Source organism: Tachyglossus aculeatus, chromosome X3 (genome assembly GCF_015852505.1).
Source record: "Tachyglossus aculeatus isolate mTacAcu1 chromosome X3, mTacAcu1.pri, whole genome shotgun sequence".
Lineage (NCBI taxonomy): Eukaryota > Metazoa > Chordata > Mammalia > Monotremata > Tachyglossidae > Tachyglossus > Tachyglossus aculeatus.
This window is the reverse complement of record NC_052099.1, coordinates 31574539-31589468: the sequence shown is the minus strand read 5'-3', so window position 1 is coordinate 31589468 and position 14930 is coordinate 31574539. Positions and strand designations below refer to the sequence as shown.

At 44.7% G+C, this 14930-nt stretch overlaps 1 protein-coding gene across 1 annotated transcript in view; it reads right to left on the bottom strand.

Moving 5' to 3' along the window:
* Positions 1–11568: 11568 nt before the first annotated feature.
* The window catches only part of LPCAT1 (lysophosphatidylcholine acyltransferase 1), an 80630-nt gene continuing 77268 nt past the window's right edge, over positions 11569–14930 (bottom strand). The window contains exon 14 of the mRNA XM_038770406.1: positions 11569–14489. Within this exon, the coding sequence (XP_038626334.1) occupies positions 14305–14489 (185 nt within the window). The 3' untranslated portion in view covers positions 11569–14304. The remainder of the gene's footprint in view (positions 14490–14930) is intronic.

The following is a 14930-nucleotide window of genomic DNA, read 5'->3' as shown; positions in this document are numbered from 1 at the left end:
GAAGTACAAGTTGGCAACATATAGAGACGGTCCCTACCCAACAACGGGCTCACCATCTAGAAGGAGGAGACAGACAACAAAACAAAACATGAGGACAGGTGTCAAGTCCTCAGAACAAATAGAATTAAAGCTAAATGCACATCATTAACAAAATAAATAGAATAGTAAATATGTACGAGTAAAATAAATAGAGTAGTAAATCTGCACAAACACATATACAGGTGCTGTGGGGAGGGGAAGGAGGTAGGGCGGGGGGATGAGGAAGAGGAGAGGAAAAAGGGGGCTCAGTCTGGGAAGGCCTCTTGGAGGAGGTGAGCCCTCAGTAGGGCTTTGAAGGGAAGAAGAGAGCGAGCTTGGCAGATGTTTGGAGGGAGGGCATTCCAGGCCAGGGGGAGGACGTGGGCTGGGGGTTGACGGTGGGACAGGCGAGAACCCACAGTTTGTTTGATTGATTGATTTTTCCATTTCCCCAAATTCATCACCAAAAAATTATGATCAGAAAGGGAGCAAGAGAGATATAGTCCCCTTGCCCTGACCATCTAGTTTCAACTCTGGGAAGTGGTGTATATAGAGATCCCTACCGCACCATTGTATACAACTAATTCCTTGTAACACTTGCTTTCACATAGCTCCCTGTAGCATTTATGTGTATTCGATTTACACTAGCCACAATTTAAGCCGTTTTCGCTTATCCATTTTCCCATTCTCTTATTGTAACCAGGAGTCCTGAAGGGCCTGGACTGAAAGTCAGCCGAAATGGTTCTGCGATGGGGCAACAGAAAAAGATCCGGTGCTTGTGTTCCCATTCCAACTGGAATTATTTCAAAGCGGTCCAAGCGTTTAGGAGAGTGTAATGGAGTTCGCAGGCACAATTCCTGCCCTCAGGGAGCCATATGTCAAGGAAAGCAGCCAGGAGCCATCCCATGGATCCTCCACATGTTTTGTTGCTTCTGCCAGAAGCAGAATCCCAGGCTGGCTGGTCCTCATCATCATCATCATCATCAATCGTATTTATTGAGCGCTTACTGTGTGCAGAGCACTGTACTAAGCGCTTGGGAAGTACAAGTTGGCAGCATATGGTCCTGTTCTGCTCCAGCAATAACAGTGCTGATGGTTTTATGACTACAGAAGCAGTGTTGCCTAATAGATAGACCACAGGCCCGGGAGTCAGAAGGACCTGGGTTCTCATCCCAGGTCTGCTGTGTGACCTTAGTCAAGTCACTTCTCTTCTCTGGGCCTCGGTTACCTCGCCTGTAAAATGGGGATGAACACTGCGAGCCCACCTTGGGTCAGGGACTGAGCCCGACCTGATTAGCTTGTATCTACCCCAGAGCTTAGAACAGTGCCTGGCATGTAGTAAGCGCTTATCAAATACCAGAATAGAAGCAAGCATGGAATAGGGGGTAGAGCACAGGGGTGGGAGTCAGAAGGACCTGGGTTCTAATTCTGACCCTGCCACTTGTCTGCTGTGTGACCTTGGGCAAGTAATTTCACTTCTCTGTGCTTCAATTTCCTCATCTGTAAAATGGGGATTAAGAGTGTGATCCCCATGTGGGACAGGGACTGTGTCCAACATGATTAGCTTGTATATACCCCAGTGCTTAGAACAGTGCTTGGCACATATTAAGTGCTTAATAAGTGCTATTATATGTGTGTGTGTGTGTCATAGGAAATGACCTTGGGCAAGTCACTTCACTTCTCTGTGACTCAGTTACCTCATCTGTAAAATAATTACGGTATATGTTAAGCGCTTTCTATGTGCCAGGCACTGTACTAAGTTCTGTCATGGGAATAAGAGTGTGAACTCCACGTGGAACAGACACTGTACACAGCCTGATTAACGTGTATCTACTCCAGCGCTTAGAACAGTGCTTGGCACATAGTAAGCGCTTATCAAGTACCACTGTGGCTCAGTGGAAAGAGCACAGGCTTTGGAGTCAGAGGTCATGGGTTCAAATCCCGGCTCTGCCAATTGTCAGCTGTGTGACTTTGGGCAAGTCACTTCACTTCTCTGTGCCTCAGTTCCCTCATCTGTAAAATGGGGATTAAGACTGTGAGCCCCACCTGGGACAACCTGATCACCTTGTATCCCCCCAGTTCTTAGAACAGTGCTTTGCACATAGTAAGCACTTAATAATAATAATAATAATAATAATGGGATTTATTAAGCGCTTACTATGTGCAAAGCACTGTTCTAAGCGCTGGGGAGGTTACAAGGTGATCAGGTTGTCCCACGTGGGGCTCACAGTTTTAATCCCCATTTTACAGATGAAGTAACTGAGGCACAGAGAAGTGAAGTGACTTGCCCAAAGTCACACAGCTGACAATTGGCAGAGCCGGGGTTTGAACCCATGACCTCTGACTCTAAAGCCCGGGCTCTTTTCCACTGAGCCACGCTGCTTCTCTAACAAATACCATCATCATCATTATTATTATCCAGCGCTTAGAACAGTGCTTGGCACATAGTAAGCGCTTATCAAGTACCATCCAGCGCTTAGAACAGTGCTTGGCACATAGTAAGCCCTTAACAAATACCATCATTATTACTATAATGATGATGAGAAGTCACTTCACTTCTCTGTGCCTCAGTTCCCTCATCTGTAAAATGGGGATTAAGACTGTGAGCCCCCTGTGGGACAACCTGATCGCCTTGTAACCTCCCCAGCGCTTAGAACAGTGCTTTGCACATAGTAAGCGCTTAATAAATATTATTATTATTATTATTATGATCATTATTAGTATGACAGCAGACTAGAAATACTGACTTCTGCCAGAAGGTGGCAGCATGGACAGTGTCTAGGAAAGCCCCACCGTCCTGGCTGAGGGTCCATTCATAATAATAATAATAATAATAACAATAATAACAATAATAATAATAAAAATAACAACAACGATAATAATAATAATTTTTTTATTATTATTACTATTATTATTTAGGTATTTGTTAAGCGCTTACCATGTGCCAAGCACTAAGTGCTGGGGGAGATGCAAGGTAATCAGGCTGACCCACATGGGGCTCACAGTCTTAATCCCCATTTTCCAGATGAGGTAACTGAGGCCCAGAGAAGTGAAGTGACTTGCCCAAAGTCACCCAGCTGACAAGTGGCAGAATGGGGATTAGAACCCATGACCTCTGACTCCCAAGCCCACGCTCTTTCCACTGAGCCACAAAGCTTCTATTTATTGGGCGGTCAAGGGGTGCAAAGGGTACCATTTATTTATTTATTTTATTTGTACATATTTATTCTATTTATTTTATTTTGTTAATATGTTTTGTTTTGTTCTCTGTCTCCCCCTTCTAGACTGTGAGCCCGCTGTTGGGTAGGGACCGTCTCTAGATGTTGCCAGCTTGTATTTCCCAAGCGTTTAGTACAGTGCTCTGCACACAGTAAGCGCTCAATAAATACGATTGAATGAATGAATGAATATGCCTCTGAACAATTAATTGGACTGGAGAGCTCTCCAAATAGGACAAGGGTCAGTATGTGAAGAGCTGAACCCCAAGACTTTGGTTATAGCCCCAGATGGGAGATTGGTGGTGGTGGTGGTGGGGCAAACCACTATATGTTCTTTGTACCTCAGTTTCCTCATCTGCAAAATAGGGATAATCTACCTGTTCCCTCTCCTTCTTAAACTCATTTTTGGCAAGGAATTGGTCTGTTTATTGTTATACTGTACTCTCCCAAGAGCTTAGTACAGTGTTCTGCACATAGTAAGTGCCCAATGTTAATAATAATAATGGTATTTATTAAGAACTTACTATGTGCCAAGCACTGGGGTAGATACAAGGTAATCAGGTTGTCCCAGGTGGGGCTCAAAGTCTTAATCCCCATTTTACAGATGGAGTTACTGAGGCACAGAGAAGGGAGGTGACTTGCCCAAGTTCTCACAGCAGACAAATGGCAGAGGCGGGATTAGAACCCACATGCTCTGACCCCCAAGTCCGTGCTCTTGCTACTAGGCCAAACTGCTTCTTCCCAATAAATACACGAGAACGAATGAATGTGGAGAAGCAGCATGGCTCAATGGATAGAGCGTGGGTCCAGGAGTCAGAAGGACTTGGGTTCTAATCCCGAATTTGCCACGTGTCTGCTGCGAGACCTTGGGCAAGTCACTCCACTTCTCTGTACCTCAGTTCCCTCATCTGTAAAATGGGAATTGAGACTGTGAGCCCCATATGGGACAGGGACTGTGTCCAATCTAATTTGCTTGTATCCATCCCAGCGCTTAGTACAGTTTCTGGCACATAGCGCTTAACAAATACCAGCATTTGGATTATCATTATTATGGAGGGAAATGATGGCTGCCTCGTTCCAACTCCAGGTATCCGGTTAGATCCAGCGCTTAGAACAGTGCTTGACACATAGTAAGCGCTTAACAAATCAATCGATCAATCAATCATCAATCGTATTTATTGAGCACTTACTGTGTGCAGAGCACTGTACTAAGCGCTTGGGAAGTACAAGTTGGCAACATATCACCAGAGAAGCAGCGTGGCTCAGTGGAAAGAGCACAGGCTTTGGAGTCAGGGGTCATGGGTTCGAATTTCAACTCCACCAATTGTCAGCTGTGCGACTTTGGGCATGTCACTTAACTTCTCTGTGCCTCAGTTCCCTCATCTGTAAAATGGGGATTAAGACTGTGAGCCCCACGTGGGACAACCTTATCACCTTGTAACCTCCCCAGCGCTTAGAACAGCACTTTGCACATAGCAAGCGCTTAATAAATGCCATTATTATTATTATTACCACCATCATCATCATTTGAGAAGAGGGATTTACTGCACCCAGGGGGAGATCCCATGGGTCCACCTTCAGGTCCTCAGTCTCTCCAGAACACAAACACGCATTCACTCACTCGGTGATTTACACTCATCTCCAGGATAGCAAGAGGCTCGCACTTCATCAGTGAAGAGAAGCAGCGTGGCTTAGTGGAAAGAGCATGGGCTTGGGAGGCAGAGGTCACGGGTTCTAATTCTGACTCTGCCACTTTCGCCCTGTGTGACTTTGGACAAGTCACTTCACTTCTCTGTGCCTCAGTTACCTCATCTATAAACGGGGATTTAGGCTGTGAGCCCCACGTGGGACAACCTGATCACCTTGTATCCTCCCCAGTGCTTAGAATAGTGCTTGGCACACCTCCTCCAAGAGGCCTTCCCAGACTGAACTCCCTTTTTCCTCTCCTCCTCCCCATCGTCCCCCTCTGCTCTATCTCCTTCCCCTCCCCACAGCACTTGTATATATTTGTACAGATTTATTACTCTATTTATTTTACTTGTACATATTCCCTACTCTATTTTATTAATGATGTGCATATTGCTATAATTCTATTTATTCTGACGGTTCTGACACCTGCCTACATGTTTTGTTTTGTTGTCCATCTCCCCTTTCTAGACTGTGAGCCCGTTGCTGGGTAGGGACCGTCTCTATATGTTGCCGACTTGTACTTCCCAAGTTCTTAGTACAGTGCTCTGCACACAGTAAGCGCTCAATATGATTGAATGAACAAATAGCATCATCATTATTATTACTATGAGGCCAATTGTTGATTGACTGCTCTTAGATTTAGCCACTTATTTTACTTCACATTGTATCATTCTATGCATCCCTATTCCCCCATTTTAGATTGTGAGCCCCTTTCGGGATGGCTAAATCTGATCTCATCCTATTTTTCCCCCATGTTTAACAGAGTGCTTGGCACATACTAAGAGCTTAATAAAAATCATTAGCAGTGCCGTGCTCGGCCAATCTTGGTGATTGACTGTAAACTCGGGTGTGGGCAGGGAATGTGCATATCTGTATTAATTTATCTATTCTAGACTGTGAGCCCACTTCTAGACTGTGAGCCCACTGTTGGGTAGGGACTGTCTCTATATGTTGCCAACTTGTACTTCCCAAGCGCTTAGTACAGTGCTCTGCACACAGTAAGCGCTCAATATGATTGATTGATTGATCTTTTAGATTGTGAGCCCACTGCTGGGTAGGGACTGTCTGTATATGTTGCCAACTTGTACTTCCCAAGCGCTTAGTACAGTGCTCTGCACACAGTAAGTGCTCAATAAATACAATTGATTGATTGATCTATTTATTTATATTAATATCTATTTCACCCTCTAGACTGTGAGCTTGTTGTGGGCAGAAATGTGTCTGTTGGTTGTTCTATTGTACTCTCCCAAGCTCTCAGTAAAGTGCTTGGAGAAGCAGCATGGCATAGTGGATAGAGCACGGGCCTGGGAAGCAGAAGGTCATGGGAGGGCCTCCTGGAGGAGGTGAGCTCTCAGGAGGGATTTGAAGGGAGGAAGAGAGCTAGCTTGGCGGATGGGCAGAGGGAGGGCATTCCAGGCCAGGGGGATGACGTGAGCCGGGGGTCGACGGCGGGACGGGTGAGAACGAGGCACGGTGAGGAGATCAGCGGCAGAGGAGCAGAGGGTGCGGGCTGGGCTGGAGAAGGAGAGAAGGGAGGGGAGGTAGGAGGGGGTGAGGGGATGGACAGCCTTGAAGCCCAGGGTGAGGAGTTTCTGCCTGATGCGCAGATTGATTGGTAGCCACTGGAGATTTTTGAGGAGGGGAGTAACATGCCCAGGGCGTTTCTGCACAAAGATTCCTACCCCAGCGTTTAGAACAGTGTTTGACACACAGTAAGCACTTGTATGGCCTAGTGGATGAAGAGCCCCACAGGGGACAACCTCATTACTTTGTATCTACCCCAGGGCTTAGAATAGTGTTTAGCATGTAGTAAGCGCTTAACAAATACCATAATTATTATTATTACAGTGCTTTGAACACCGTAAGTGCTCAATAAATACGAATGAATGCATGAATGAATGAATCAACCCCAACCCAAATACTAAGAGGTTGAACCTTTGCATTTTAAGGCCCTACTGAGAGCTCACCTCCTCCAGGAGGCCTTCCCAGACTGAGCCCCTTCCTTCCTCTCCCCCTCGTCCCCCCTCCATCCCCCTCATCTTACCTCTTTCCCTTCCCCATAGCACCTGTATATATGTATATATGTTTGTACATATTTATTACTCTATTTTACTTGTACATATCTAATCTATTTTATTTTGTTAGTATGTTTGGTTTTGTTCTCTGTCTCCCCCTTTTAGACTGTGAGCCCACTGTTGGGCAGGGACTGTCTCTATATGTTGCCAACTTGTACTTCCCAAGCGCTTAGTACAGTGCTCTGCACACAGTAAGCGCTCAATAAATACGATTGATTGGTTCAAGCGCTTAGTACAGTGCTCTGCACATAGTAAGCGCTCAATAAATACGATTGATGATGATGATTGATTGATTGATTTTAGGACACAGCAGAGCCCAAGACTGCTTAAAGTCACTTCCCAATAAAACATGGCCACAGCGCCCATTAGATGAAACTTCAGCCACCAACTCCACAGGGTTTGGTCGCTTGCCGTTCCATCCTCGTGAGGCACAGAGCACTAATCAATTATCCTCCTTAATAACCAGCCTATTTGCAAACTGAAATTCTCGGGAGGATTTCGCTGGAGCCAACATTCCTGAGGGAATTTGGATGTCCTTTCCGCCACACTGGGCCTCCACGGGTGAGATTTCCCGCCCAGACCTACCAGGCCGTAGAGAGGCAGAGCCCCAGATGAAGGAGCGTGGCTCAGTGGAAAGAGCCCGGGCTTTGGAGCCAGAGGTGATGGGTTCAAATCCCGGCTCTGCCAATTGTCAGCTGTGTGACTTTGGGCCAGTCACTTCACTTCTCTGTGCCTCAGTGACCTCATCTGTAAAATGGGGATGAAGACTGTGAGCCCCATGTGGGACAACCTGATCACCCTGTAACCTCCCCAGCGCTTAGAACAGTGCTTTGCACATAGTAAGCGCTTAATAAATGCATTATTATTATTTCAAACACTTAGTACAGTGCTCTGCACACAGTAAGCGCTCAATAAATACGATTGAAAGAATGAATGAAAGGGGTCCCTCTAAGAAGGGGTCACGGGGGGCGGGAGGGGAGGTCCCCACAAATCCCAAGTGCTGTGTCAGGTACGTGTTGAAGAAGCCGGCTTTAGTGGATAGAGCCCAGGCCTGAGAGTCAAAGGACCTGGGTTCTAAACCCGGCTCTGCCAGACGTCTGCTGTGTGACCCTGGGCAAGTCACTTCACTTCTGTGCCTGTTACCTCATCTATAAAATGAGTCCGAACCCCACGTGGGAAAGGGACTGTGTCCAACATGCTTAACTCTTTCCTACCCCAGCGGTTAGAACAGTGTTTGACACATAGTAAGCACTTGCATGGCTTAGTGGATAGAGTAGGGGCCTGAAGTCAGAAGGGCCAGGGGATTAAGATTAATCTCTCAAGTTTAAAACTCCTCCTGATAATACACCTCTCTGGATCCAGTCCTCATCTATCTCTAGTGCATTTATGCCAGGGAATAATAATACTAATTAATAATAATAATAATAATGGCAGGTAAGTGCTTAGTATGTGCAAAGCACTGTTCTAAGCACTGGGGGGATACAAGGTGATCAGGTTGTCCCACGTGGGGCTCAGTCAATCCCCCTTTTACAGATGAGGTAATTGAGGCACAGAGAAGTTGTGACTTGCCCCAAATCACACAGCTGATAAGCGGTGGAGCCGGGATTAGAACCCATGACCTATTACTCCCAAGCCCAGGCTCTTTCCACTGAGCCACACTGCTTCTCACTAATAGTAATTGTGGCATTTGCCAAGTGCTTACTATGTGTCAAGCACTGTAGTAAGCACTGGAGAAGATACAAGTTAATCATGTCAGACAGTCTCTGTCTCCCCCCCCTCCCCCCCCCCAAGGGGTTAACAGCCGGAAGGGATAAGGAGAACAGGTATTTCATCCCCATTTTCCAGATTTCCAGATGAGGGAACTGAGGCACAGAGCAGTGAAGTGACTTTCCCAAGGTCACACAGCAGCAGGAATTAGAACCAGGCCTCCCAATTCCCAAAGCCTCCGCTTTTTCCATTAGGCCACTCTGCTTCCTAGAGATTTCAAGATTTAAAGGCATTCTTCAATCTGCTATCGCTCCACCGTATTGGTGAACAAAAAACGAACTCAGAAAGCAAAAGTAAGCCAGAGTCTTTACAGCTGCTTTTTTTTTTTTATTCGGCTTCACACTGAAAAGTCAACTTACAGCATGCCAGTCACAGGAAACACATTCAGTTGTGCAGAATGAGCATGAACCCCCGTCATGCCCCAGGCCCTGGAAGGAAGTTCTTTTTGAAACCCTAACTTGAATTCGGGGCCCTGGGTCCTCTCAGGAAGTCGGCCCATTCCCCAAGGCGGGATTCCCGCTGACATAATTCTACCATTGCTTGGCTCAGTGCAATTTTGAGCACTTTACAGAAAATATCAAACAAGACGTACTTCTACTCGCTAGACAATTGACCGGAAAAAAGGTTCTCAAATTGAGGTATTTCCTTTAAGAAATTTACTGAACGTTACTAGTAGCATGTGATACAGTTAGACCCAAACTATTTAAAAACTGGAGAAAATGTACAAAAATGTCCAAAGTTCTCAATGAATGTGCTCGGTTTTGTTTTTCAAACAATTCCATACAAACTATGAAACCTAAAATTTTAGCATTGAAACTATACATTACTTGAAAAAGATCAGCATCTGGCTACTGTGGCGCCACTATAACACTGCCATGTTAGGGTTTACGTATTTCCTCTTTTTCCTGTCAGGTTATTCATTTCAGTGCAAGAATTTCAGGTCTCCGTAAATGGTTCCCAGGAGCCAGTTAGGAGAGACATGTCAGAGCAAAGACAACCAGACCCACTGTGTTCTTTCGAGGGGGTTGGTCGATTGATTATTGACCCATTAAAAACAGCCTCCGTATTCATCTGCTCCAATAAACCTGGCTTTTCTGGGTAGGAAAATAGGATGGGTTTATTACAAGCGCTTAGTACAGAGCTTTGCACACAATAAGCGCTCAATAAATACGATCGAATGAATTGGGACAGGCTCCTGGATGCAGCTTGTTCGGAGTCTTGCCTCAGGAAGTGATCTCCGGACAAACAGTCCCTCTTAGTCCGTAAGCGTGTTGTGGGCAGGAAACGTGTCTACCGATTTTGTTACACTGTTCTCTCCCGAGAGCCTGGTACCAGTGCTCTGCACACAGTAAGCACTCAATAAATACAAATGATTAACTCAATATAGGTGAGGTAGAAAGACCACCTCCAGCCCTCCGGAGATTGTAAAGAACGTTACTTCACTGTTGACTGGGCCTGTCGGGTATTGATTTCAAACCAGAAACAGGCAGATGTGTGAGTCCCAGGACCAGTAGCTACTCTCCAGAGGGCTGTCTCAAAGGTAATTCACTATTAAGCGGGTCAATTTAACATAAAAAGTAAATCCCAGCCCTTTATCTGTCGTTGGAGGATCTATGGGTCTGATTCTCCAGGCGGGGCGGGAGTCACCGGGGCCCGTGTCAAGGGACTGTCTCTATATGTTGCCAATTTGTACTTCCCAAGCGCTTAGTACAGTGCTCTGCACATAGTAAGCGCTCAATAAATACGATTGATGATGTTTAAGGACATGGTTGGGAAACCTACCAGTGCGAAAGGGAGTCTGCTACTGCCCTGAGCCCGGATCAGAGAGGTGTGACCAGTTACCACAGCACGGGAATGCCCCTCTAACTTCCCACCAGTTTTGTAAGGGGGGGACGCCTATGCCCCTCTCTTTTCCCGACACCCCCAGGCTTGCTCTGTGGCATCGATGGATAAAACGAGTGGATTTAGGGGCTTGGCTGACCGCACCCCCAACCCCCCACCCCATCTCCGCCTCAAGGAAGATACAGAGGTATGGGCTTTCCCGGGCCTGACGGGGAGAATAGGCTCAAACTTTATTCTTCTCCAAATGGTAAAATCAACATCAATGCTCAATGTAGATGTCTTACACAATTGGAAATATGGAAACGTTTCACCAACAATACCGGTAGATATCACTCAAATGCCCGCGATACCGTGCTACGGTCATGAAGATGAATGTGATATCGTGACAAGCTAGCAGATGCATATGTAACCCTGCTCTTTAGAAGGGTTCTCATTGACAAAGAGGGGCTCAGGACATTTAATTCTACTGTTTTGACACTGAGTAACTTACAAGGGACTCTGTATACAGGATGGTACTTGCCCTAGGTACTTATTACAGAAGGTCCATTATGCGTTTAATGTAAACAAATCACTAACACAGAACACTGTGTAGACAGACAGCCACAGATTACAACTCCATTTACCTACCATACACAGAGCAGCGAAAAAGCATCTCTCAAATATAGTTTCCTTATAGTTTCCCTTTTCCTTATAGGATTTCAATTGTGTTTGTAAAATCTTTTCAGGCTAGAAAAGTACTTTCACATTACCCCCATCTTCCTTGAATCTACATTCCAAAATAGAAGAAACATCTAGTTCCATCTTTACAGTAAAAGACAACATATAACAAAATATATACTTGCTTATTCAAGATTTTTACATTTTATTTTTCAACATCTAAAACCCCAAATTATTTTCATGATAGACAGAGACAAAGCCAGTGCCTTTCCCCCGGTCCCCCCCCCCCCCCGCCCCCACCCAACTGTTCGTTATACATTCACAGGCCTAGACAAATGTATCAAATGCCTGCTGATCTTGGCTTCCAAAACCAGGGTAGCATAAAAAGTATTAAAGCTCCATCCTCTAACCCTTTGGGGGGGGAAAAAAGGAGGGGCATGCTATTTATCTTAAAGACTATCTACATTCACAGTTCAGGAAGCACACGAACCAGTTACTACGTAAGAAAACGAGGGAATCCAGAGGTGCAAACATCCATTGAGAGTCTGTGGATCAGAGGTTTTCCGGGAAAATGCACAACCGCATCCCCAAACCACTTCATATACAGACCTGAGGGAAGCAGGGGGGCACTTCGGATTTTGGCCTTTCTGCTGACGGTTCCCTCAAAATATCTTTGTTCTCTGAACCTCCTTCATTGATCATTTTTGTGCTTTTCCTAGCATGCAGTGTTTTCCTCTCTTAAAAGAGCAAATTATTTGTTAGTTACATAGTTATAAAAATCACTACCATTAACTTTTAGCTACTAAGCCTGCAGTCCAGTTGTTTTGTGTCCAGAAAGTCGAGGTCTTGATGTTCTTAAGCACTTGGTTTACCTTTGATTTAAACTGAAAATCAAACAATGTCCTTTGGGTTCAAATTAGGCAAAATTCACAGGGGGAAGAACTGCAAACAGGATTGCATCCTTCAACACGATTGAAGCTTAATGGATTTTTGATTTCCACAGGTCGAGATAAAGGATGAAAGTGTCACATCTTTTGTAAGATTAGGCTCTTTCTACTACACCCAGTCACTTGTATGACAAAAGTTCAAATTCAGGCCCATTTTTTACTGTAAATTACAAATGAACTATTTCCAATAAGCCAACAGGTATAAGCTTCAATGCTTTCAATGCTTTTTAGTTCCTCAACAAGTAACTTAAGGAAATGCCAAATAGCTGTGCTTTAAGAATGAATTTTGGCCCAATTTTGGCTGACGTACATCCTGAATCAGAGTTTACAAAGAAAATCAATGGAAAAAACTCAAAACCTCTACACTCTCTTCCCTCGCTTTGAAAGCGACCCTCTTCTCCGGTAAGCCTAGGATTGTTTGTCCGGGAGATGGAGGGAAGAATGAAAATCTACAATCCTATGATCGTGGAAAGTCTGTCTTTTGCCCTGCCGCCACCGGTCGTTTCTGTATCAATTACTCCTGACTCTTGGGAATCAGCCTTCTGGGAGGTGCCTGGAAAACCCAGCAGTTGGAAGCGGCTGCAATAGTGTCTCTAGTGCAGTATTGGGAAATCCCAAATTCTGGCTACTTGCCATCAATAGCACCAGGTAGGTATTCTACAAGACGGACTATGTTCCGATGGAGACTCTTCCCATGCAACTCCCAGGAACATCTGACAGACTACAGAGGTGCATTCCACTGCATTACCCTTAGACCAGGCTGCCTGCAGGGGTGAGCGTTTAACGGAAAACAAAACTGGATTCGGAAGACTACATATCGGAGAGGGGGACAATATGTCTTTTGCCCTAAGTCTCGCAGTCTGTCAAAACCTTAAAAAGAAAACCCACAATAACAACTTGGGGTCCCTGGAAATACTTTCCTATAAAAAAAATAAATGTTTTAGATCTCTTAATCTGACTGATCACTTTTATTTTATTAGCAAACAGTTTCAAACTATGATCTATACTGAAAGTAGATCAACCTGACTTCAAACACCTGGTCATTTAAAACAGAAACCCTGCATTGTTACTGAGAAAAAACAAGGATGATGATTGTAACCACTCATCAACAATTATGGAATGGAAATTTGTTTTTCTTTGTTAGGCTGTTAACGGTCTTCAGAGCATCTTCATGATTCAAGTGAAAGGAACGTCAGAATTTTAAAAGGTCAAAACCAAAACCAGTACTTGTATCAAAAACAGATCTATAATTCAGCATCTCCTTAATCTAACAAGAAAAATGAAGTAGAAAATCGAACTCTCCTTTTCATAAAAATGCAGCACACGTATTTCCTAAGTATCTAAATGAAGTTTATAAAACATTTACAAGTTCCCACACAAATATAGAAATGATTACAAAGCAATAATTGTCTCTGCCGAATTTGGGATTATGTGACAGGCAGCAAGGTAGCTACTGATTTCCCAAAACATCCTACACGCTTCCCTTTTCGGCTGCAGGCGTGAATGTCTGGGGCAGGCGGGGGAGAATTAGTTGTTCCTTCTTATCCATACTACCACAGAATGGATGACATTAAGGACCAAATTGACGGCTGATGATGGGAAATGAAAAACATGATCATCTGAAACCCCCCCAAAAAAACCCCAAACCTGTCTTTTTTGTGCATAATTTGCTTCTGGGACCTACTACTGAAGCCAACACAAAATGAACTGTCCCTAAGCAGAGGAAAGCACAATTCACCAAAGTGCACTTAACATCACGGGAGCTACAGAATTCTTTATACATGCACACTCTTTAAGACGCTTTGTACGTGAAACTAAACAATGGAATATAAATAAGTGTGTGGCTTTCCAACACGCACACACGAAGAATGTAGCGCATTCACATTCCTGGTTCTTGAAGACTTTTACAAAAACAACAGCAAAAGAGCTCAAGTTTGAAGACGATAAGTTTACAGGTTGTGGGAGGTGAAGCGAGGGGATTCTCACACACACAAAAGGGAATACAGCGAACATTGCTAAGGTGTGGTTTGACTATGCAGAGTCTAGGAAAGAGGTCTCCTCTCGCCAGGAGAGGGAGGTGATGTTTCACTGTTAGTCCAGTTTCTTCCGCAAAGGATTCCACTTGTCTTCAGCGTTTTCTGGGCTGAAGTCAGGACAGAAACCATTAGGGGTTGGAGAAGAGGGGGTCTGCACGCAACTCTCAAAATTGGTCTGGTCAGGATATAAATACTCTTCTGCAAAGTCTGGGCACATTTTCACAAACTGGTCAAAGTCAGCTGGAGGGGGGGGAAAGAAAAGACATCAGGCATGGGCATCCCAAGGGCGGCAGGCAGCAACTTATAATTACCTGAAGATTTACAGTAAAAGGTTAGAAATTCAGAATGCCCCACACCAAGCTCAGTCTGGATACAGAAATCATTTGGATAATAGGATCCCCATTTCATTTGAATCCCGGCTCCGCCAACTGTCAGCTGTGTGACTTTGGGCAAGTCACTTCACTTCTCTGAGCCTCAGTTCCCTCCTCTGTAAAATGGGGATGAAGACTGTGAGCCCCCCGTGGGACAACCTGATCACCTTGTAACCCCCCCCAGCGCTTAGAACAGTGCTTTGCACATAGTAAGTGCTTAATAAATGCTATTATTATTATTATTATTATTATTTGGATAACAGAATCCCCATTTCATTTGGATAATAGAATCCCCATTATTAAATTCATC